Consider the following 26,088-nt stretch of genomic DNA (forward strand, 5'->3'; position numbering starts at 1 on the left):
CTGAAAGGAACACCTTAGATCATTTGCTTTCAAACATCAGTCAGGTCCACCCATACTGCCAGCCTCTTCACTTTGCTACACGTGCATCAAGACATAAAATAGATTAAAAAAAGAAAACACCACCTCATTCATGCCCTATTGCTTATTTTTTCCTCCACTTGCCTTAATTTCGAGGGCGAGCAGCAGGGTAAACTGATTTGTCTGCGGAACCCAGTTTCACACGAGTTTATGACTCATAAACAGCACTCGCATCGTCAGGAAAAATGTAAAATTATCCAGCCTGGCCTGTGAAGAACCTGGCGGAGAAGCATTACTAAGGAGGGCGATAACGAGAGGCAAGTCTTTCTGAGAGGACCAGAGCTGAGTGAGCACCCCGGCCCGCTCTGTGATGCTGATGACAGTGCAGTTTCAGTCACCATGGTTTCAGCCACACCTGCTGAACAGGCCCCAGCGACAGCAGGAGTCACAAGGGCCAAACTGAGGCCAGACGTCTGTCGCCTCTGTAAGCGGGCTGCCAGGAGCTGCATTACGAACTGCTCTGAACGACGCAGAGCGACTAAGCAAAATGGGTCTCGCCCCCCACCTTTTCTGCCACCTCCCGCACCGACTGGACGCTGGTGCCGTACAGGTGGTTGTTGTACTGGCCGGCTTCGATGAACTTGTGATCCTGAATGTCCTTCTCCATCTGCTCTCGCGACGTCACGAAGTGGTAGTCCCTCCCGTCGACCTCGTAGTCGCGCTTTGGTCTGGTTGTGTCTGGGAAAGGTACAGGCGCGTGTTAAAGGCGGCAGCGGGAGACTGGAGCAAGGCTGGGCCCGGCAGGGACAGGGGCGAGAGACCTCTCAAGAGAACCGGGCGGCCGCCGTGACAGGCGGCGTTGGCGGACCAGCAGGGGGTGCTCCTCCCCCCGGACCAGAATTTCCCCATCAATGACCCTTTGTGACCAGCGACACTCTGCTGTAGCAGGTGCCACCTTCAGATGAGATGTGGAACTGAGGTCCTGATTACATGGTCACGACAGATCAAAATAGGGCTGTTCACCCCGGTGTCCTGGCTGAAGACCACTCTGGGGTTGTACAGTCCTGGTTAATTCAGCTGCTGGTCAATTGACCTCTCCACCTGATTCGCACCAGGCAGGTGGGAACTGCTGCAGGGGTAAAGCGGTTCCCAACCTGCGTGTAAATATTTGCATCCTCGTTGGGATGAAAAGCTCTAAGCCAGACGCTGGGAATGATTAAAAACCAGGCAGATCAACCCCATCCCTCGAGAGCTGAACGGTCTTGTACTGCCCTCCTCGACAGCAGGGCCTATGGATGAATCAGCTGTAAGCATTGTACCCGGAATCAGATTGAAGCGAGTCTTCGGCACGGAGCACAGGGGAGGAACGGGCCAGCGGTGTTAATTTGCACCAGAATAGCATTTAAAGAGCCACGATGCTCAACTCCAGAAGGCTCTGCAGCCGATGGATGCGAGAGGGGAACTGGAAGAGAATCCCGCTGGATGGGCCGTCTGGAGGCAAGTGTGAGGTTACCGAGGAGCTGAGTAACAATCTCTTTCTCCAGGAGTCATGGCCGAGGCTGCCTCAAGACCTATGCGTCATTGTTTAAGTTTACAGTGCCTCACATTTTAAAAGATAGAATTCTTTTAATTTTAACCCCAGGTCTACACGCGGTGAAAGATTTTTAAATCTTACTTGGGCAGCAATAAAACATTCAGCTTCCTCCACGAGTTCAGTACGGGCTGTGTGTCCCCCATTAAGATAAGGTCAAATTTAGTTTACCAAAGACAGAGTAAACAGCACAGACTCCTACAACAAAGCTCTTTCCTTTTATCACCAATAACTGACTACCTGGGACCTCAATAATGTCCTCCCTGCTTCTCCTTGATGCTATGAGAGGAGATAAGACTGTCCCCTCAGTACTTACTGCTGGGATATTTAATACTCACGTGGGACGCAGGATCCAAATTTATCGGGGAACTCAGAGATAAGGTCGTCATTTATTCTGTCTTTCATGGGACCCAGCACAATCACCGGACGGGTGTAGTTCACTGAGAAGAAACACCAGAAACTATTCTACAACCTTTTCACCATTTGTTCAGACCAAACCACACTGTTCATTTTGTAATAAGGACATAAGGTTTGATGAACAGATTAGAAATAAAAGACAAAAACAGAAAAGGCAAAGAAAACAACCTGGATGACTGCAGGAGGGTTAAACACACTGCCCTTACATGAAAGTGACCAATTTCTTATAATAAAGTATGTATGACGAGGTGAGAAAACCTGTTGACGCAGGAGGCTTGAAAAAGCCACATACTGCTGAGTAGAAACGCAGAGTACACATCTATCGTTAACTGAGCCCCAGACCCATAATTGCTAGACATGCCTGAAGGAATTCATACACACTCCTTACAACAGACTGAGCTGTCAGAGGTCAGTAAAACTAGGAGTTGGTTCATTTTGGATTTTACCTGTATTTGATTAAAAATTCTCGGCATATAGATGAAAGCAGCTCAAAGACAATTTAATATGTACAATATTTACATCTGAGAACATTACATTGAGTTTGTGTTGTGGAAGCTCTGTGGTGAACTGCAGATGAGCACAAGGTTGCATTTAACAGGGCTCACTGCACCAGTTCCAGCCTTTGGAAATGCAGACCATTATCAAATTAAAAGCCCTGCATTTTTAAAACCAATCACACAAAACCCTGAGTACAGCAGAACACTCATACGACACCCACGCCTGTGGTGCAAGTTTCAGCTCCCTGCATGAGTGCCTTCATCATGTCCAGCTTGCTAAATGACCCAACACTGCTGTGTTTGTGCTCACTCAGTGTTGGGCATGGTGTTGCTCCCCCCCAAATAGGAATTATCTCAATGCCTAAGCTGCTCACTGTAATAAGTGAGGGAATCTCAACATCCACGCTTGCAAACACACACACCATCTCACCTTCCTGCTGGACGACGGATTCATACGACAGCACGTATTCCTCCTGTCCACCTGTCCGAAATGAACGCACAGAAGCAAAAGTTGAGGGAAAAAAAGACAATCATAAAAAATACAGAGTATCAGCAGATGTTGATCAGATTGATACGGGCTAGTCTGTGTTTATAGACATATGTACCGTGTCTCCTTGCTGGTGAGGCCCTCTCCTAACTCCCATTAACAACCACTGCCTTAGAAAAATCTCTTCTGGAAACCTGTCTAAAGAAAATAACAGCCAGCCGCCAGGCTGTGAGCACGCACAGCAGATGCCACTGTCAGCACTCCAATCTGCTCTGTCTCAGAGCTCTGGGCGGGGATAACTTGGTTTAACAAGCACGGCCTTTTAACTTGAAATACATATTGCTACGTCCGATGAGATTTCTAGTAGCAATACCTTCCATTTCACATAGCTTTCTTTAGGCTGCACAGTACTGGGAGCTGGCTACACTCAACAGAGTAACAGATCGCCTTTATGATGTGTGATGTGTCATTTATATTAGAATGCAAAATTTACTAGAAAGATTGTCAAGATAAATCACATTAAATTAAACATGAAGACGCCTTCTGATGGACATCTAAAATGCTACAAAATCTGTAAAAGTCAGACTTATTTCTTGGTTTGTTGTAAACTATATACTGCCAGTTTAAAATGTCAACCCTGCAAACGCTTGATGAAACAAATCTTATGGGATACAACATCAACAGGAAAAGAATGATGCATCTTAGTTTTCACTGGAATTAAAGACAAAACAATTAAATGATATATTACTTGCTGGACAAGCAGGCTTCTAGTGTAGTTGGGTCAGATAAATGAAAATCTACACAAATTATTTCATAATGTGGTCAATAGAAATATGACAAATTGTCAATTTTGTTTTAAATCAATGAGAGGGACATCACAATGACAGAGACGAATAGATCCGCGGTGAAACACACTGTGAATTTTTTTTATTGCACTTGATTGCTAACAATTCACTGGAAGGAGCTATCCTGTATGAATTCCCACAGTTTACAAGTTCCCCTCCCAAGAAACTCCTGTGCTGGCGGGGGACCCCAGATTTCAGGGGGTGGGAGATGCTGACTGTGCCTGAAACATCTGGGAGAGATACACGTGCTTTTGGAGACACATGAGTTAGTTATGGTACAACACTCTAGCGACTAGGAAAGCAACAGTAGAAAATGATTTTTTCCCTTTGCAAAAAATCTAGAAACAAATGAAAAACAAAACGGAAGGTATAAAATAAAGGGAACACAGACTTACGGTAACTACTTTCACTATCGCTGGCATTAGAGGTTACATGCTCTGAAATCACAACAAAGGGAGGGTAAGCACCAGCACAGACAGTCACACACTGCTGCCACAGGGGCTATCTACAGAGGAAGAAACTGTGCCCACTATGAAGGAATACAAACAGAAAAACACAATGGATCAAAAAGCGGACTGCAAAGATGCTTGAGGAGGCTGTGTTTCAGAGAGCTGCCTACAGACCAAGAAGTTTGTCTGCGTGAGGGGGTTCGAGACTGTTCTGAAAAGAGACCGGAGTCTGGAGGTGATGATCTCTCTTGCACCCCACGCTACCACAACAAATCTGTAACCTTTATTGCTTTTAGTGATATTAAAATGGTGTTCAATGAATACTAAAGAGATCCCTGTATAATCATAGAATAATACCTACTATTTTTTCGAAAATTATCCCTATAAAAAGTGAAAACCTCAGCCTAAACCCACACATTTGGCTCGTGGTTAATGATCCTGCAGCAAACCCTAATGCCTCCTCAAGGATCTTCCACAGTCACGGCGCATTAAACATTTAAAGACTACAAAGCCCTGGTTAGATGCTGAGAAAGTTTAATAGGGACACAGCTGAGAATGACTGCTGTTTCAGCAGGTCTGCACTGAGAAAATCAGCTACTGAACCGAAGGCGGCACACCACTGGGATACAACCAATACTGGGATTTTGAACCGTTTTTTTAGCACAAAGGTCCTGTAGTGATAAGATTTGCAATGCATATTTTCAATGAGGGAATTATAGAAGCAAGAGGTTTTTATAAAGGATCCAGTTTCAAAATGTACTCTTTTTATAGAGCAGATATCGAACAAACGTAGTATATGCAGTATCTGTCTTTATCCCCTACTGATCACCATTTCGGGGGACAGAACATTAGAACATGATGCTTGGGCCGCATATAAAAATATAATATTTTAAACTGATGCAGTGCAGGTATGAAATACAAATTGCATCTATTCTGCTGACAGAAACAGCAGTTGCAATAAAAGCAGCCATCAATTTTCTTGACCAATTTAGCGCTATATGTCCTTGGCTGTTCTGAAACAATAGGGATTCTGTAGCCATGGAATAATGTGCAGCTACTGGTTCACAATTAAGCTCGTTATTCTGTCTCTGAATCAGCTGTTCATCTCAAACCCAGTTGCAGTGCCATGAAAAGGCTGTTGTACACATCGTCTTCAGATTGAACTGGGCTTTTCAGGCACGTCCTGCGCTGTGTTGAGAGTAAGCCCCAGCTGCTCTCCAGATTGATGCAATGGTATTGAAAGCGAATGTGGGACCTACTGTATGTCCAGGGCTCTAAAGAAAAACACCGTTCAAATAAGGTGATGAAGAATTAAGGATGAGGGTCTAGAGGAAAGTTCTCCCTCCCCCCAAAAAAACAGGTGGAAAAATGACGGAAAATGACATGTAGTCCAAAAATTCCTCCAAAACCAACAAAAAAAAAGGGGAAGATTTGGTGCGAAGGAGCAGCCTAGGATTAAACAGGAGAACTTACTCAGGCCCTTTGATCCCATGTCGTCTGGGATCTCCTGGGAAGTAGCCGGCAGAGAGCAAGCAAACAGGGAAAACAATCACAAAGAAGATTTGTTACTGGAACATAATGAGGGTCTCTACCTCCGGAGACGGGCACGGACAGGCTCTCGCAAAAGGGCGGAAGGACGGGGGACACTGGAAACGCCAGTCAGGGATAGCACGAGGAGGAAATGAAGAAAAACAGGGAGGAATTGGAATTGCAGCCCAATTCCGAATCCAATCAGGGTTTTAGCTCTGATGGAAAGACGTTCTGCTCTTGTTGAGCAAAACCGCAGTTGGGGGGGGGGGGGGGGGTGGGGGGCCGCTAGGGAGACACTGCTGATGCCTCCACCTGTTGCGGCTGCCCGGCCGTCTCCGTGGTAACAAGCTGTTCCCGTGCGCTGGCCCTGACCTGCAACGCGCGCACGAGTCCCCCTTTGTTTTTTAAAACTGGTTACTTACGGTCGAGATCACTCGTTTCCTGCTCGCTCTGGTCCTTGTTCTTGTAGAAAGGGAACTTTCGGGAAAAGAGGTTCTTTTTACGCTTGTCATTGAATGACTGCTGAGGAAGAGAAGGAAGGGGGCAAAACAAGAAGGTGTGTCTGATGTCCGTGTGAACCACAGCCCCGCCCCGCCGCTCTCCGGGCGCCGACTCTGGTGCCATCCCCGCTGGGCGGCGGTGCCACGCGGAAGGGCAGGAGAGGAGCCATCCTGACCGGATACCACCCCCGTGCCAGTATCCCCCCCCGCTGCACTCCGTGGGCCACTTCCCAGTCTCCCTGCTCCGGCGGGAGCAACAGCCCGCGCTGTGGGAGGACGTGGGGACGGCCTGGGCCTCAAGCTGAACTGGAACCCAGGAGGGTTACCACTGGGAAACGCGCTGGGGGCAAGAGGGCAGGAGGAGTAACGTTCCCCCTAATTTTTGGCCTGTGTGCGCAAAAATTCAGAGTGGTGCGAATTCTTCCCCCCAGTGACAAAAACTTGTGCGCACTAAATTGAGTGAATGTAAAACTGTATATAGAGATCAATTATCAAGTAGCAATAATGATGCACACAGCCAAGTTGGGCCTCTCGCAGTCAGTCTCGTGGCCAATTTAGCATTTTTCAAGTGATGACCGTGTTTGTTTTACCATCATTTTTTTGGAATTTTTTTTTTTGTGCGCAGTTCAATTCCCTATGTGCTCTGATTTCATAACCTGTGTGCGCGCACATCTTAGAGGGGACACTGACTGGCACCCTATACCTGAAACCCATTCAATGTGCCAAATGCTGCCTGTCAAACAGCTCCTTTGTCAACAATGCCTCTAAGCTAAGACGCTCTAATTAATTTATGATGTGCCACCACAATTTGGAGTTGCCAAGGGTGTTTTCACGTCTTGGCTCATGGGAATGACCTCTGTACCCGCACAGGGTGAATGACAAAGGGTGGGCAGCTCGTCGTCTTGTGATGGGATATGAGCTGCGCAGCGATGCACAGGAGGCTCGGCACCGATCAGATGAGAGGTGTGTGGCTCGTCGAGGTGAACACGAGCCCGCAGGGGGTGCCGTTTCACCGGGAGCCAACTGTACACTCCCAGCTGGGGCATTCTGGTCACACTGGGCTACTGACGTGATCCAGACTGGAACTCATGACGGCTATAGCAAGTGCCTTAGCGTGCTGAGCCACTCTGGAGCCCTTTGCGTGTTACTTTCATCACGTGACATGAAGGAAAAAACACTTCAGAATGTAGAGAGGCCTGTCTGAACTGCAGCTTGAGGATCAGCTGGAGCAATGTCAGGAGTGCAGGCAGGGGGAGGATACAAGCACAGAGACCTTTCCATTCTCACAATTATTTGCATGTTGTTTAAAACGATTTCAAAGCTTTTTTTTTGCCGTTTAAGCTCGAGCTAAAATCAATACACGTAGGCCAATCAGGAAGACTGCTGCACTTCCGACTTTTTTCAGTCAGAGATGCAATTTCTTTTTCAAAAATGGCAGCAGAGTCAGCTCCGTAGGTGAAATGGATCTAGGCTTTCTACACACAAGAAAGCATGTTGGTCAGGTGAAATAAAAAAAGACAGGACATACGGAAACGCCAGACCCAGAGGGTGCAAAGCAGGCTGTGAAGGTCTGAGAGGGTGAGGAGGGGCACGAGCTCAGGCCGCCCCTGGGGCTCTGTTAGCGGTTTAGTATGAAGCCCAGGGCAACAGTGCTTTCGCAAACCCAGGCAGAAGTCAACAGTGTGAAAAGTGGAGTATAAAGAGATGTTAGTGTCAGTTTGGACGAAGATGGATTCCAACCAAAGATGTTTTTTCTTAAATACAAACAAAACTGTTTGATTTAAAAAAAGCTCAACTGGTCTACTCCCCACCAACACAAAAATAATTAACTTAAAACCCTGACAATGGCCATGCTTATTTCAAAACCTACGCCTGTACTGCACAAAGGTACCTTATGGCCAATTATACCTGATTGAATGGCCAAGGGGGGCTGATAAAAGCCAGTGATATAGGCCAAGCAACAGGAGGGCCGCTCATTCAAATATGTTCGGCTGCGCATTCTGCTTACTAAACCAGCAGAAGAATATTTCTTCGAACAACCCAAGTGATTCTAAGATGTAAAGGATTTCATTTAATGTTACCCCAATGAAAACCAGTGTCCTTCACAATCTTCTCAGTCGCCCAGATCTGGGAGGTTTGATTATCATCACAACTACAGTACAGTACATTTCAGGCTAAGAAATACGAACAGGTGCTTTAAACTTTGGTGGAAAGTCAAAGCACTGCTGAGAAGCTACAACCACTGGGCCATTGATCATTTTAAAGCACCAAATTGTCCTTGTAAAAGGCCAGACACACAAGCTTAAGCTAGCAATGACAGCAGGCCTTCTTTTACTGCCAGGCTCTCTAACTGCTCTGCAGAGGTTTTTAAAACACACACTGGCCTCAGATCCTGGAGCAGAGGGGCTCCTGTCCAGCAGTTTCCACAGGTCATTAAGCAGCTAATGAGAGAGTGGACAAACACGTTCGACTTGCTTACTGGGACCAGAGCTATCTGATAATCCCAGTACAAACCACAGTAAAATGCTGGGGCAGCTCAAGCTTTTCTACTGTCTATATGCGTGTTTATACTGTATGTATGTGTGTATACACGGGCATCTCTATAATGTGAGAGGAAAAAGAAGCTGCTGAAAATGAAGGACAGGAGAAAGACAACCTTGCATGCACTGTTTTGCTGGAAACAAGAACAGCGGGATGCAGGTGTTACAATCAGTTCTACATCAATGGCAAGCGTATTTTTTTCCCCACTCAATGTTTCATGCAGTTTCGTGTCGTGTCAGGACACGCAATGGGAGAACAGGACTAACAGTTCAGATTTTAGAGTTAATTTTGAGTACAGGAACACGGGCCACAGGAACCGTGGAAAAGTCATCAAAACATGCTGTTAACCGGCTCAAGGCACATCGAGCAGCTTTCACTAGGGTCACATATTAGTATTTTTAATACAGTCGGAGGAATAAGACATTCGCAGAATGATGACGTTTAGTGCTGCTTGACAATATCGGAGTTTCACACTGAGAAAAACCACCACATTTCAGAATACAACTTTTTAACAATTTCTGAAGGTTGCCTTGGACACATTCCAGTGCATTCACATGTAATTCTTAGGTTCCAATGCGATTTTAGGAAAATAATTTTCTTGTGTTTTCATAAAGCAGCCCACAACTAAATAAAAACATATACTGATGGGGAAAAAAGAAACGCAACATTTTCTGGAATGAGAATACTATAGTCATAGCTTATGCACTTTCACAAAAAGTTGTCAATTTGTTTTAAGCCCTCTTGTGCAGTGAGGCATTGCAACTCGCCAATCACACGAAAGCTCGTTAGGTGCACTTTTACCCAACAAGGTCCAGGTGGAACAATGCCTGATCGGTCACTTTTAAAAAGGCCTTAATTCAAAGCTTAGGTCACTGCAAGAAAAAGGCCACACTTAGTCAGTTTTCTGTGCATCCCATAATGCCTAGAACGTCACCAGAAGCCAGGGAGAGGGCCACTGGCATGCTGCAGGCAGGCATGTCATGTTCCAGCATTGCCAGACACTATGGAGTGAGCCGCTCCACTGTGTCCCGACTGCAGAGAAGGTTTCAGCAGACTGGCAGGACAAATGACCATCCAAGATCCAGTTGCCCTCGAGTGACCACACCAGAGTAGGGCCGATACATCAGACTGGTCCATCTAAGAGATCGTTTCAGATCTGCCACCCGAACTGCTGCTGAAACTGCTGGCAGACACAATGCCCACATCAGTGACAGGACAGTGAGGCTCCATGCAGCTGGCCTGAGAGCAAGGCGAGCTGTCAGAGGCCCTCTGCTCACAACTCCTAGACATCACACCCAACTGGCTTGGGCCAGACAGAGGCTCTGATGGACTCGTCAGCAGTGGCATCAGGTCCTCCTCACGGACGAGTCACTCTTCAGCCTGTCCCACGCAGACAGGAGGGCCAGAGTGTGGAGGAGCAGGTGTTGCGTTTCTTTTCTCCATCAGTATATAAAAACAATCTAGTAACAAAATGAACCTCCTAATGTAACACAAATATTAATTTAATTGAAAATGTATTTTCCAAGTTAACGCTTTTCATATAAAACAGGACAAAAGTAAATTCCTAGGTGACTATCTCATCCAATAACTGGAAATGACACTCACTAACCAACAGCAGAGACAAAAGAAGTAAACTCAATGTTCTAAAAACATTTCTAAAAACTTAAAATAGCTTTTACCTGGCAAAAACCTCTCGTATTTTCTCAACGTTTTGCAGCTAATTCTTCCACTCTTTGCCTTTGGCAAATGTAAATGTGAGCTTCGATCAGGTGAACATGAAGGTTCTGTCAGTACTTTAAATTAAACCAGCTGGAAACAAGCTGGTGGGCCAACATCCCGACACATTAAAAAAACAAAGCTGTGAAGTCTCACTGCTCACACAATTACACTTCAGACAGCTGCATTAAGTGACAAACCGCAGACCACACATCCGCGAGGTCTCCTGCACAAGGTGAATCGTGAGGAAGGTGCTGCACTTACCCCTTTGTCTCTGGACTTGGAATTGAATTTCACCGTCTTCAGCCTCGCTCTTTCCTTCTTCTCCACCCTGTCGGGAGAAATCAGGGAAAGCCTTACAGGCTGCCGCTCTTCTGGGTCAGACCACGCCATCTCGGCAGACCATTTCATGAAATACTGTTTATTGCTTTGAGCCCGGGTAGTCTGAATAAGCATGCACACTTTATTAAAAATGCACCATCCCTACTTTGTCGAACCAATAAATGCAGGAAATCTATTGCTTCAACCCCTTCTTCACCAGAGCCATAAGTTAACATGCCAAAGCCAGCGAAGTGCTCAATTGGGCCCCTTCCCGTTATCAATGAACATCATTTCAAATCCTCAAGGAAGAGAAAAGCAATGCAAAATAAAGAAACTGCTTCTGTATTTTTGTATGGGTTCCGAAAATATCTACACGGCAATCGCACGCTGTGAAAAGCAATTTTCATTCGAGACATCTCAAGTTTTTATTCAGACTGCTGCACCTCCCCCCCCAGTGCCTGCACTCATGAAAAACCACCATAAATCATTCTGCAAAGATCCATATTTGCGAGCATGGATATGCTGTTGATTGAGTGCTACAATCTCATTCAAAATAGCACCCTTTGCTGTACAACATCATCACGTGCCAGTAATTGGAAGATAAAGGTTGACATTAGTGCTTCTGCAGCTTTTTGATTACTGAAGAGCCAGACCAAAGCGGTGAAAAATAGCACTCACATTAAAACCAGGATGGGGAAAGAAAAAAAAAGAAGTCAATCGTCTCTTCCTTTCAGAACCATTTCTCTCTAACCTTTTCCTGTTGGTGCCAGATCAAAGGGGTTGTTACGCGAGCTGATGGGCTGGGTGGCAAGGGGTGACCTTTGATGAGGCCGAGGACAGCAGAGCTCTGTGTGGAGGCCCTGTGGCTTTGAGGCCCAGAGCCCCTCAGTGCCTTCTACAGCCGCGCGGAGAAAAAGCACAGCAACAACATCGTCTCCCAACAGGCCTCTGCGCTCCTGGTGTCTACTAGACCATGACTGTCCGTCCCAGAGTCTGCCGCACTCCGACCCGAACCTTAACTGGGCCAAGAAACTTTTAGCAGATTCAAGGTCCTAACAAGCTGGGGTGTCTTGTCACTTAACTGTATAAACCTTAAATTGCTCAAGGATTTTTTATTAAAAAAAATGAAAAGCAGATCTTTAGTTCAATATAGAGCCAAAATAATAAATAACCTGAGAATGAAATTCAGCAGTCTGAATTACTCCGGTAACAGACGAGATATCTGAATAAATCTTGCTGTATGTACAGTAGCAACCGTATGAGAATCCCTTAGATCTAACACTACCCAGCCCTGATTCCAAGAGAAACCTTACTCCCAGAAGACATCAGAGACCAGGTCACTTGTCCAGGAATTATTTGTAAAAAGGACATGAGGACAGCAGTTTACAACGTAGATTGGCTTTTTTTTTTTAAACAGGATTTTTCCTGAAGTGTGGCAGTTCACTTTAATGGTATTTTGCTGACTAATCTCCATACAGAACAATTTTAAGCCTAATGTAACAAATACTGGAGGACAAGAACATAGGAAGGAGCAGTAGGTACCTTAATCAGAAATTAGAAAAAGTAAAACTTTCCTGCACAACTAGATGTAAAAGTAACAGTTAAAAACAAAATTACAAACATACATTTTAAAATTAAACAATATAGAGATATTTTAATATGTAACAGATTACAGGATATAATTTAATATATACATTCACATTTCCTGGTGAGATGAAAAAACTCAACAGGCACAGGGATAAATCTTCCAGGAGAAATATCTTACTGGCAAACAGAACTCCAGGGCAACAGACACAGCATGCAGGTCTCCATTTTGAACAGTAATTCTCTTTGAAAATTAAAATAATTTTCTTCAGAGCCTGTAACTACTAATCAAAATAAAAACTTACATGCTCTGTGCTTATAAAGACCTATTAAGGATCATTCCAAAATGTTCTATGACAGCCTTCTAGAAAGCATACAGAACTTCAGCTCACAAACAAATCTTCTGGAGCAGAGGGTGTGCTCTGTATATTTTGGACGCCTTTTCTGTACGACTTCATCACGATTCATCTGAAAACTGACCAAGTGGTCAGTTGCTTCTCGGCACCTGAACAAGCCCCATCTGCTCTGCTCCAAAGACTTCAGCACCAAAGATTATCAAATTTGCATATTACAGCACAAATCTGGCCTTCAAAAAGGGCTTTAGGACACCACAGATTTCCAACACAGCAGAAACTAAGGACCTGAACGTGGCAATGTGCTCAACAGGTCTGGGGAGCTCACAGAGCAGTGAACCCTTGCTCAAGCGCAGCGCCAGGGAGACAGCCAGACAGCACAGTGCTCTAAGGGCCTCTGGATCACAAATACGGGGAACCTGAGGAGCAGTGTTAAATATTTAGCAGCCACTTAGAAAGTGGAAACCTACTCTCCAAGGCGCTTGGAGAGAGGGAGAGAGCCAGAGAGAAACTGTGTGGACTGCTTCCCCTCTCGCGGTTTTCTTTAACAAGGTGTTCCTTTTCCACCTGATCTCCCTGCGATTAAAAGACAACCCCGATGACCACAGACCCGGTCTCTGCTCCAGCTTGGTGATGTCACACCGGGGGGGGGGGGGGGGCTGGGGGACAGTTCCTGGAATAGCCCTTCAAACCTGCAACCTGGCATCCGAAGAAGAGCCAGCAGATAAGAGGCTACATGGCTGACGGTTCTTCACGTGCGATTACACACTGAGCAAACGGCACCGTCTCCCGAGCACAAACTTCTATGCTCTGAGAAACCTCCGAGGGTACAAAAGCCGTTAAACCTGAGCCTACCCTAAAAGTATGTAACAGCATTGCAAGAAACTTTGATTCTTTTGTATCCCACTTTTATTTTTTGCAATGACATGGAAATATTCTTTCACATTACATAATGTTGCTAGAAACTGCTCTAGCTTTTTAAATTCAACGAATGCAGTAATGTTTGCTTTAAAGCTGCATTTATCTTCTATTGGACTTGTATTAGAACATATCACTTTACACTCCCTATAATAACCTATAGCAGGTTTAGAGTAAATGACAATACCATATTCACAGAAATAGATACTGAAACAAGGCTTAATCATTTATGAAACTATGTGGAAAAGTGACAGGCTTGATAGTCGTCCTTCTTCCACATGGAAGATAGCATTTGAGAAACAAGAACCAGATTCTGCAACTAATTAGCAATCCCACCCAGAGTTAACGTCTTGAACCCAATTTCTGTCCTGCAATCTCCCCTTTTGAAGAACTTGGCTGATTTCAAAACCAGTGACTTCTCAATCCAGAGATTTTTTGAGACAGCTTACGTGATGAATATGCTAAGCGAGTTTATTAAAATCCTCCGCTGACATACAAATCGCACCTTCTGGAGCCTCTTCGCTCCCCAGATCGCGCCGCTTGCCTGTATTTAAACATCACAAATTAGCTTAAGCTTAACTCACTTTCTTCTGCGGTTATTTATTAAGACGCGGGACAAAAATAGCAGGGAGATGTGTCGGGCCGGGGATGATGATTTTTTTCAGCAGAATGTCACTTTGGCACTTTTACAAAATAAAACGCTTTAAAAAACCTGACATCTACGGCAAAACGGTTGTGAAATGAAGCGTAACGAGATAATGGAAATTGGGAAGGAGCTCCTCAGATTTTATTAACGGAAAACCCGGGTCTTTTTAAATATTCCACAGACGGCTCCTGGGGGCGGAATTAGCAACCTGCTAATTCTTCAAATGACAGGAAGTCCTCACTCTTTGTGAGCATCCCACCTTATTCTTATTCTTAACCTGGGCAACACTGCAGCTTCTGCTGACGAAAGGATATTGCCTCCATCACTGGACCACTCGTTCAGCTCTCCCTGGAGGGAGTTTAGGAAACAGGAAATTTTTCAGGGACCGAACCGACGTGGTCATCAGTGGGACTCCTTGCATTACTCGTGATGTGTGAAGGCACAAGACGGTAACAGATCGGTTTTCCTTCAGGGATCACGTTCGAGACAGGCTGGCTGGCTGGCTGGGAGTGAGACCTAGCTTCTCTGAAACTTCACATGGCAATGATCCAGTGCTGTTCTAGCTTGTCTTGGACTCTAGGAGACTAAGTCCAGTGGAAAATTGACAGAGCTGAGAAAAATGAGAGGTCCTCCAGACTCACCAATGCCCTTCTGTTCATATTTAACCCATCTGACTTCTCCCTTCAGGGATTAGTCAAAACTCCAAATTTTCTACTGACAGGAGGGCATTTTCCTCTGGTTCTAGTTCTCAGGAACAAGGCCCTGAGTGGCGTCACAGTGAGTTGTCACTGCCCCCTTCGTGTCCTGAGGTCCAGGCGCCACCGTGCACAGCACTGACTCACTGAGCACATACTGCGCCAGCAGCTTTGAAACGCGTGATGCAGAGGACACGGATTTGCTCTTAAAACATTTCCCCAAACTCCCAAGGTCAGGTTAGCCCCCACTGCCTGGCTGCCATTCGACCATCTCTTACAATTCTTCTTCGAAGAAAACACCGTGCCGGGCTTTCAGACGCATCATAGCGCACGTCACAGCAGAGTCCGATAAAAGAGCTTTTATGGTGGGAGCAGGCTCGAGATCTCGGCTCTTAAAGATGCCTTCTGTTTCTTTCCTTCCCACTCGTGCCTCACCTTCCTCTTGAAGGAGGCAGGTAGCAGTGAGCGAAGCAGGCAAGGCTGTGCGGCATGTGACCTACCCCAGCCGAGGCAGCAGAGACCCCCCCCCCGAATGATCTCTGGGTAACGACGAAGTGTCAGGAGTGTTAATGAGATCACGGAATAAGCTGCGCTGGTGCAGAAGAAAGTGCTTTAAACCGAAATGTCAAGAGACATTGTCTTGAGCAAATGCATAATGGAGCAGAGGGCTATAAAATGCTTAAGAAGAACTAGAGGCATATAAAGGCGGCTCCAGAATCATTACACACATTCTGCGGGATGCCTCAGAGCTTTGCACAATGCAGAAAGTTAATGTTTAATATAAAATGCCACATTTCTTAACAAGCACATTTTACAGTTTACTGTTCTAAAACCGTTAGATTATTTTTTTTACGAATCCCTGTATGCAGTGATCCTTTATGTTAGGCAAGGAATACAAGCCCGGATAATGACATTACAGACTCTTCTTTCCCTTAGGAACGGCAAGCTTTCCGACTCTGAGCGTCTTGGACGTGAAACACCTCCTTCAGAAGACGGAGAGATTGACTTAGCATTGTCTGGTCTGTTTCCAGGCGGGGAAACTGTTTTCACTGCACAAAAACTGCCACAACCAAATCATGTTTTAATGTTCAACTGCATGTCCAAAAAAGTTGTTGAAAAGGACCGGGGTTTGGAGAGTCTGAAATTAGCTACTGGGAGTAGATTAACTGTACACAGGGAAAAGCAATGTCTGTCAGAAAGGACCAGGTGTTGCAGCAGCAGGCTTTTCAGCTGTGCAGCTCCTTTGCATACCTAAGGGTTTAACAACACGAGCTACAGTCTTCTCAAGTGTGTCTCCTGATTCAACTTTAAATTGAGCTGATGTCGGTGGGAAGGAGCAGCCACAGCTCTGCATCTCTGCTGTTCAACACCCCAGCAGTTAGAAATTCACTAACCCCTTCATATGTTTTCGTGTGAAAATGTATTCATCTACCAAGTCTTCTAAAGCCACACAGCGTCTTGGGGGAAGTGCTTGGTTAACGAATATCTATTGTGCCGCTTCACGGCAAAAATAAAACAAAATAAAAAAAACTGCTAAACACAGAACAATGCCCAAGCTTGTCCAGTTTTTCTGCGCATCCTGTCCAACGCCACACAGCACGAGAAAGGAAGTATTATGGTGTGGAAAAAACAAAATCTAATTAAAAGTCCTGGCTCACCTGCGCTTGCTCGGGATGACGCCAACCTCCTCGATCTCGCCATCTGGCGTCACCTGCCTGGCCTGCCACCACTCGTCGTCCGAGGCGTTGATGACATGCAGAATGTCCCCGAACTTGAAGTTGAGGCCCTGGCTGGGGAGCCCGCTGTCCTTAGTCTTGTCGTAGTCGAAGAGGGCCCTGAAACACAGCACAGAGCCGCCGTCAGAGCGCCAGGCTTTCACTGCTACAGCTCGGCCCGCTGCGCCACGCCCGCAAACCAGCCCGGACCAAGGGAGAGGCAAGTTCGAGAGCACAAGCAGAAGGAATCAAACCACTGACTGAACATTAATTACAGATATGTGGTCCACAGCTTACTAAAACACACACCTGACTAACAAAATACTCATACGGACAGCTGGAATTCATATCACCACTGTGGGAGAAACACTATGTCTTTGGACTAACTGCGTATTAATAAATCTTTTTTTTTTAGACCAACTACTAAACACAGAAATCTAAACAACCGAATTATTGCTTGAAGACACCACCCCACTCCCCGGTCAGCTAAGTAGGGCATTCAAGCCTGTTTTACTGGAAGAACTGGAGCTGAAATAAATGGAACATCCCCTAAAGTATTAATCTGCCCAGAACAATTTCTTCAACAGTAATACAATAAGAAAATTATTTTCTCAAACTTTAGGGGATTAAACAACAAGAGCTGGAACTGTACAGCAAGTCAAAGAGCACTGGTTTGTTGATACTTCCCCAGCTTCCTTCAAGAAACTGCTGGTTGAGAGCTTCAGATCAATCGCCCACAGCATTAGCAACCAAATGAGGAAGATGGGGGTGAAGGGCTTCCTCTTGTTTAGAGGTTGTAGGGTTTGCTTATTGGGAGGGGCATGTGTGCAGTGACTCATACCACAGGAAGAGTGTGAGGCGCTTAAAATTAAGCACCCAACCACAGCCACTTGTTCCCAACATCAGGCCTGGAGAGATCCTGTGGCAAAAGGATGAAAACTCCACAGGACTCGCGGAGGAGAGCGGGAGACCTGTCCCTCTGTCTGCTCCACCCAAGCTACCCAGCCACGCTGATGAAGCCGATATTCCGTACAAGACACGTTTCTTTCAAGAAACGTCTGGATGAGTTCCTGGGATCAATAAGCTACTAACTATCACATGGGGTTGAACTGCCTGCTGACATGTGGATCTTTCTTATGTTCTAAAGCAGTGGTGTTCCTGCCTCTAGGGAACACAGGCAGACACAGGTAGTTCAGAGGGAAAAGCACTAGGTCACACAAGTCCTGTAACTTAATTCTGTTTTGAATGCACACTGAAGTCAGGAATTAAGTCAGGTACCTATGCATTTATTTGCTCTAGACAGAACTTGAATTGCCACAAGGCAAGAACAGAGACTCAAAAGCTACAGTTCTTTTTCTCTGCTCTGTATTTCCACAGAAGCAAACAAGAACCTTAAATACAGCAAAAATCAATACTTACATTTTTACTTCGTTTTTTTCCCCTGCAGAAGAATACATTCACCCAACATAAACGATACTTAGATCACATACAGAAATGGTCAGTCATGTCTGACTATAGCAAAACACACCACTAAAGTGGACATTGAAATACATAATTTAAATTAACAGCATTAAGTCCTTTATTCATTGGGTTTTTAAGGGTACTTAGGCTGTGCTGGCTCCAACAGCAATTAGTCCAGCTCATGGATTAAACAGCACAGCCGTTTCAGAATACTCTTCCTCTATGGAGAAAGTTAAACAGAAAATGCCTTCTTTCACTTCCAGTTAGGACCCAGCCTGCTGTATACTTACCAAGCTGGACTGTGAAATTAATTTTAGACTGAAAGTTTAAGCGAAAATTTAATGGAAACCGCTTATAGAAAAACAAACAAAGAATTTGTCATTGCCAGAAGCACCAGCCCCCTCAGGTTAAAAGCATTTAATTAAGATTCTTTTTTTAGTCTTTTAAAAAAATAGGCATGTTTTCCAAATGAAATGCTACAAGTGCAGGACAGGAAGGCTGACTAAAGGGGATGAAGATGCTGTTAAGAAAGTAGTTGTGCAGTTCTGGCACTCAGGACACTCACCTGAATGGATGGGAGATGCACGTTAAGCTAAAGCAAAGCTGCTCTTTCCGCAACGGTCATGTTAATAATTGCAGAATGAGTTGTGCATGTGAAGAAATAATTTAATTTTCCTCATCCTGCTACTCTAGTGCTCCAACCTAGAGTACAAGTGCCCATTATTGACAAGGAGAAATTCCTAGAGAGAAAATCCCAGCTAGGAAAATTGATCCCAGGCTTCTAGGGAGGAGGTGCTGACTGCTGTGATTCTGAACACTGGCATGGTCCTGACATCAGCTGCCAGCTGTTAGCAGAATCAGAGATAAGCACTTATGATTGGAAACACTCTTCTCTCTTTGTGTATCCTGGATATTTTATTAATAGGAGGAGAGAGGGGGGAAAAACTCCCTTTTGTTGCTTTCTAATCTCCTGCTAGAGAGCAGCTTGACTATCCGAATCATTTTTGCCTTCCGTTCCACATTTTAAAAATGTCACCCTGAGAACGGTTTTCATTTAATTCTGCTACTATAATTTCTCAAGTATGCAACGTCTGCAAAGCCCGGCTTCAATAACTCTTTTTAATCTCTTAAGAAAAAAAACAATTCAGTAGCTCTCAGGCTAATCCTATTTGCCGAGGGTGACGAACACTATTCCTCCCATGCTTGTAGGTCCCAGTTCCTGAATGGAATTACATAAAAGTGCAAGTGGAAACCAAATGTTGACCTTATGTAGGTAAAATGCTTACCGGGTCTTTAAAGTGAAGCCGATTGAGCCTATTTTGATAGGATCTCAACCCAAGTGTGGTGCAGTCTTACAGAAGGTAATGGGTATTGATCCTGCACGTGAACAGATGGCTTTTTAATCCAACACTAACAGGAACAAAATTCTTCCTTTTTGCTGACACAGTGACACATGGCGACTCAGTGGCAGAGAAGGGCTTTGACGGAGAGCGCTGTTCCTGCAAATCCTACCTCACCCTGACCTCATGGGCAGGGCTGCAGGGTTGCACCTTTCCTTAGAGGAGTAGTACATTTGCAAATGCAGCAGTAGAGAGAAAGACAGAAGAAAGGTTTCAAACATGTTCGACTGATGAAGGTAGTGAACGAGCCACTGAAACACCCAGGCAGGGTAATAGCCCACAGCCACAGGCTAGATCACAGCAAGATTCTGCTGCTTAATGAACCCCTAAATACTCTAATGAGCTTGGTTCACAACAGAAATTTAAGAGCCCTATCAGAAATAAAAAACGCCATCAAAGCTCGATATTTTAATTTAGATGTTTTTTAGAGGAGAGGTTGGTTAAGGTAGAGTGCGCTGTTCCCTGCTCACTGTGAGGCAGGGAGTGGATTTATGACACCAGCTGCAGCTTGCTTACTCCTCCAGCCCTCTTTAAAAACGCCGCTTCCTTTCAATTCTCCCTCCCTCAGAAAATAACACCTCACTGACGAACACTGTCTCATGCCTCCAGTGAAGCAGCCTGGATAATGAACCTGGCACTGTCACTTCAAATGTCTTCTCCCATCAAGCTGCAAACCCATTTCGTTCATTAACCAGTAACGAGAGACAAAGCGTGTAACTCTGAAGGCCAACAGACCTCTCTCTCCTGCCAGGCCTCTGCTTCTCCTGACCCCTCATTGCCTGCTCCTCCGCCACAATCCTGTCACCTCTCAATGCCACCACATTGCCTGCCACCTCCCTGGCTTTAGAAGGGGATGACCGAGACCGCGCCAAACAGGCGCTGAAGTGAGGCCAGCATGACTGAGGGGTCTGCACCTCCAGCCATGGACACCGAGAGCTGTGGGCAGCACAGTGCTTCATTTCCAGTTTTATAAAACCTATTCTGCAGGTAACACACACTAGTTAGGACATTAACGATTTACTTGCTCAAGCAACTATGTGACACCACTGGAGGAGCCACAGTGGGCCAGCGACACGGCCCGGACTCGAACCCACATCCCCTGGATCTCAGAGCTCAGGTCCGGGCCATTGAGCCACTGGCTGACTGAGCCATTCAGGAGCCCCTCAGCGACCAGAATCTTGAAAAATCTGGGAACACCAGCTTCTGCCAAGGCGAGATATTCCAGCAGCAAAGCAATTTCACTTCATGCACTGTGAATCTAATCGACTCCTTGTCAGGTGTGCCTCCTCATGATCATTTACTCCTCTGTCTACCTACATGGAAATCTCCAAGAACTGTCCCATGTGCGACAATTATCTATTAGCTTAAAAAACTGACCAAAATTTCCCCACGGAATTCCTGCACAAAGAATGAACAGGACTGACTGAAGAGACCAGACTCTTGCACCGGCTGGGACTTGCGCATGACTCCGTGTGCGTACGAGGTTGGAAGGACCAGTAGAGGTTAACTCCACGCTGCGAAGCACAGCGCATGCTCCATGACATAAAATGCACACGCCTCACATACTTATGAGCATGTAAAAATCCAGAAGCTGCGAGACAAGAAGCCGGCGCCCTTATGCCTGCCGGGGAAGAGGGATTTAAGGGCTTTCTGCCCCCTGCAGGGGTCAGAGGTCCACAATGCACAGCCCAGCGCGGGCTGGACAGAGGGCAGAGCTGCGGCTCTCTCATGGGGCGGGGAAACTATTTCAACTCCACCCACGGAAAAGGACCACCTGCTATTTGCACTGATTTCCCCCTCATTTTCCACCACGGCTTTATTAAAAAGTCAGAAGGGGGACGGTGCTCATGCTTCGCCCCCTAAGCTTTGCATTCATTCCTCCCCTTGTCTGTCGCAGTGCTGCGGGGCTCGGCTCTCGGGACACGCCCTCCCCCCGGCCGTCTGTCTCACCTGACGTAGAGGGATCGCTTTTGGCTGGTCCGCAGGGAACCGGACCCTGAGCTGAGGCTGCTGTTCATCATCTGCTCTCGAAGATCATGGATTTTGGCTTCAAATCGACTGTATTCTGGGGGAAAAAAAAAGAGACAGACAAAAACGGCTAAAGATCTTGCCTTGACTGGTGGGCACGATTCCTAAGAAACACAGCGTGTTAACTGCAGCCTTGGTCTACCACTTTAATGCTCCACCTTCTCCATCTCCAAGTAAAACCCAGCAAAAACTCAGAAGTTAAATTTGACTGTGATCAGCTCTGGGGAAAAACACCAGGAGGAGAAGCAGAAAGGGGCTTTGTTCCAGCAGAAGGAAAAATGTATCACGGAGCTATCTTTATAAACTGAAGCATATTTTAATGAGATTATCATCTGAAACCATGATTCAGGAAAACAAGAAAGGGATGGAACCCTTTTATTTTGGTAAAATAGCACGCTGTGGACACACTGAAAATAGACATAATAAAAAGGCATAACTTCTGTTTTTTCTCCGGAGATGCACAAAGTGTTTGAATCTTTTAGATACCTGTTCCCTCCTGTAGCTAGAAACCCACAGAGACGGGTCGAGGCTGGGCTCGTGAAAGGTGATAATGAGAAAACACTATGAATTATGGCCTGCTTTGTGCCAAAGATGCTTCTCTTTCACCTTGATCTTCCAAACCCAACAATTCTGCCTCACTTTGTGAAGAAGATGCAAGGGTCCAGAACCCCCCCCCAGTCACTACAAAAAGGACGAGATAAAAGAACCCTTCTTTCACAGCTTCTGTTTCAGCATAAAATCAGCTGCTTCTTTCTGGACAAATTTGAAACGGATAAGATAAACCTCACAGCTCTGGGCTCGAGAGGCAGCAGCCCATCTGGCACATGCAATCAGAAGGATGCCGCGGCTTCATAAAAACACCCCTCTAACTTATCGAAGAAGCAACGCAATCATCAAGAAATACTCCAGGGTCCGTAAAGAGAAGGTCGACCCCCTTCGAACATGAACTCTTCAAACTTCTGTTTGGGAGTGCTACACACGAAGGCGATGAAGAGCCGAAAGTGAGAAAACAGTCCTTAAAAGGTAGAATGTAATACTTGCTAAAATTTTTGTTGTTCTCCAGAAATCTTCTGGCCATGTCACATCATGCCCCTCTTTACGTGACAGTGAAAACGAGCACTGTTTGTAGTGAACATTCACAGAGGCACTGATCATGCACCACTCAGAGCAGCACACTAGCCACACAGCAGCCTGAAAACAAGAGCTTCAAACAGCTCAAGAAAAAGAAAAAAGGGTGCAAAACACACAAGAACACACCCCGATAAAATTCAACATAATTCGACTATTTCCCATATAGATAAAGTCACCACCTTCGCAAACCTTCACCCTTCTAATGAGTTTAAACTGCACACCAGTCAGTCCCTTCTCTCAATCACAAAGCCTTTCAGAGAACCAGCCCCTGCAGCTTTTCAGTACTTACTCCAATCTTAAGACCACTCTTCCCCCAGAAGGATTTTGGCAGCAGAAACCTTCCCCTTTCTCTCGCGCTCGTGACCTAATTCATTTCCAACATCTGCCAAGGCGAGGTGAAATTTCCTAACTGGTCTGCCGGAGAGAGCGAGCGAGCGGGCGAGAGAGTGAGTGAGTGCGAGAGAGAGAGAGAGCGCTCTACATCACACTTCTCCACCTTGTCCGACGCTCCATGTGACCGAGCAGTGTGACGCGCAGAGCTCCAGCCTTCAGAGGGACCACAGGACCCAGACCAACAGCGGCCGGCGGCACGGCCACCCGGCTCGCCAGCGATTACCCCCCGTCCGCCGGTGCGCTGTGGCTCCAGCCTCTCCCGCGCAGCATCACAGCAGATGCTAATGGACCGGAGTGCGGAGCTCTCCCACTCTCCCCCCTCCTCCTCCTCCTCCTCCAGTCACTGCCAGAGGGCTCACAGCCGCTGACAGCCACACTGCGCAGTCCCTCTTTCAGCAAGGGCTTTGTGTGCAGTTACGTATAAAACACCAAGACCACAGTTTATTCTTTCCTGCTGCACAACGCATAAGAGAACGGGATTAGTTAAAAAGCCACACAATGGGCACTTTCATATGAACTATAACAGCCACAGACTAGCCCATTTAACAGCATTCTGTAGGACAGCCTAATTAAACATGACAGCATCTGATTCCTGAAAGATATTTAAGCTCAAGTTTGTGCAGCACCAGTATGAAGGCTTTTCAATCAAGTGTGTGGCTCAGGTGCTGGCGGCACAGAACTGAAAGTACCGCTCTGACAGTACAGTAAAGCTTGTAAGAGCAGCACAAGCCCGGAGACAGGAGAAACAGAGGCAGCAGCAGTGTTACCTTTGACAACAGTGTTGCCCTCATGTGCAGGCTGCATACAGGACATTTCTCCTGCAGCTGAGATCTGCGAGACCGCAGGCATTGGGTGAACAAGGAAGAAGGTGGATTGAATTACTACTTGGATCACTGAAACCGATGCCCGTGTGATCACTGCTGTTCAGAGTTCAGAGGTGGAAAGTGGAGCCGGTGTAAGTCAAAGACGTGGTAAATCTTGAAGAACAGCACCACTGGGAAAAACATTCTTCTCGCCAGCATGCATAGCTGCACTTTCTCAATTCCAAAAATCCTATTTTTTTCTGCGAGCTCCCTGTCATGCTGCTGCAGTGTTCCTGCATTTCTCGGCTAACACTCAGGTGTCTGAGTGGGCTCCCTCGTGGTGACCAGGCTGAGCAGCTCACGCTCCAGAGCGTTAACGCCTCAGTCCTGTGCGACCAGGCAGCGATGGTGCCCTCTGGCTCGGCCTTGTCCGGCACATGAAGCAGGCTGTCCGCAGCTCCGGCTGTCTGCCCTAATGCCAGCTGTGAGGGATTCACCAGTTAGCCAGGACATAACCATGCATGCTTTCTGTCAAAGGCTGGCACAGCCCCCTGCTATTTATGCCAGCCCAAGAGACACATCTTACTGTATCTCTCTCCTTGCCAACAGGAAGCATGCTGTGTGAGAAATCAGAGACCTGGCGTTTTTACTTAAGTTACAAATCTCCATGCAAATGGATACCAGCACTGGGAAGTCAAGACCCTGCTATCAGCTTAACATTACAGAAACTGGGATAGAGCTCTGGCCTCCTGGCTTGAAAATGTGATCTTCTTCAGCATATTTTTACACCAAGTACACTTTTACATTCACTGCAGTTTTGGTTACATACAAAGCATTAAGGGGTTTAAGTATTGATCTGAAGCATTGATCCAAGCATTCAAAATCCTCAAAGACACTGACAAAGTCAGCCCAGCAGACGTCTGCAGAATCAACAGGCCACAAGTGGAAACTCCAAGGATGTGCATTTATTTTTTCCTAACCCCTTCAGGGTTGTGGGAGTGTGGAACAAGCTGCCCAGCCATTCTGTTGATGATGTTGATGATTTCTTTCAAGAAACACCTGGATAAGACCTTACTATTGTTAGCTCACTCCGGTACCAATAATATACTGTCGGCTGTGGCGACATCTTTGCAGCACAGTGCACCTTTGACAGATATTAAAATCCTGCACCACTCCTCTGGGCACAGCCCATCTCTGAGGATTATAAATGAAACGCATCTTGTAGCTATCGGTGATTAATAACACTGCACCATAAAAAAACACAATAAAAAACGATTTCCCTTGGAAAATACATCAAGGTGCAACCATGACATACACAGAGTTGTTAGTAAAGAAAAGTGTTTCTGCACAATCCAATGGTTCCTGTTCAGCACTCCCTTTATGAGCTCAGTGTTGACTGTGCTGAAAACGGCACAAATGGATAATTCCTGGAGTACATTCCAACATCCACTGGTCCTGCTGGATGATTTAGCATTTCCTAATGAGGAATAAGAAATGAAGTGACATTTTATTCAGTCTGTGAAAGCGACCTTTTCAACCCAGAAAGAGGAATTCCTGCTGTGCCCATTAGTGCACTCTCAGAGGCAGAATATTATTTTTTTTCTCTTGCTTGGCTTTTTTCTGTAAGACTGTGCTTCCCCTGTCCTATAGGAAGTCACATGCCATAAGCTCAGCACCCAGCGCACGTTCTCACACTGCCACGCGCGCGGCTCAGACCTGCGCTGCAGTGTCCTCCAGTGTCGGGCCCAGAACGAGCATCGCCGTTGAACGGCTGCCTTGGGTGCGATGATCTTGTGTGCTTTGCGGCGTGTGAAATTCATTTGGTTTTACGGGCCACTGCCGTGCACTTGGGATAACTGTGCAGGGTCTTTTCAAGCCTCTGAATAGCAGATGCGGAAATGCTGAAATCAGAGAGCACAGGAGGACTCCTGCTGGCTCTGCCCATCATCAGGCACTTGGAAACGGGTCTTACATTAGCTGTGTAAAACTAAAGCAAAAAACAAAATACTTCTTACACTGTGAGATAACTACGGAATAATAACATCTTTT

The 26,088-nt window shown here is 46.0% G+C and overlaps 1 protein-coding gene across 30 annotated transcripts in view; it reads right to left on the minus strand.

Moving 5' to 3' along the window:
- The window catches only part of dlg1a (discs large MAGUK scaffold protein 1a), a 173,168-nt gene that overhangs the window by 3,682 nt on the left and 143,398 nt on the right, over positions 1–26,088 (minus strand). For 10 of the 30 annotated variants that reach the window (XM_088621248.1, XM_088621039.1, XM_088621024.1 and 7 more), the window contains 8 exons: positions 21,635–21,749; positions 16,767–16,943; positions 10,856–10,922; positions 6,257–6,356; positions 4,251–4,292; positions 2,954–3,004; positions 1,948–2,049; positions 584–756 (listed from right to left, as the gene is read on the minus strand). In XM_088621248.1, coding sequence (XP_088477374.1) covers positions 584–756; positions 1,948–2,049; positions 2,954–3,004; positions 4,251–4,292; positions 6,257–6,356; positions 10,856–10,922; positions 16,767–16,943; positions 21,635–21,749 — 827 coding nt within the window. Of the gene's footprint in view, positions 1–583; positions 757–1,947; positions 2,050–2,953; positions 3,005–4,250; positions 4,293–5,777; positions 5,812–6,256; positions 6,357–10,855; positions 10,923–16,766; positions 16,944–21,634; positions 21,750–26,088 lie in introns of all 30 variants that reach the window. The other 20 variants (XM_088621081.1, XM_088621070.1, XM_088621147.1 and 17 more) reach the window with 5 other exon arrangements.

Source organism: Lepisosteus platostomus, chromosome 2, assembly GCF_059453375.1.
Source record: "Lepisosteus platostomus isolate fLepPlt1 chromosome 2, fLepPlt1.hap1, whole genome shotgun sequence".
In the NCBI taxonomy this organism is placed as follows: Eukaryota; Metazoa; Chordata; class Actinopteri; order Semionotiformes; family Lepisosteidae; genus Lepisosteus; species Lepisosteus platostomus.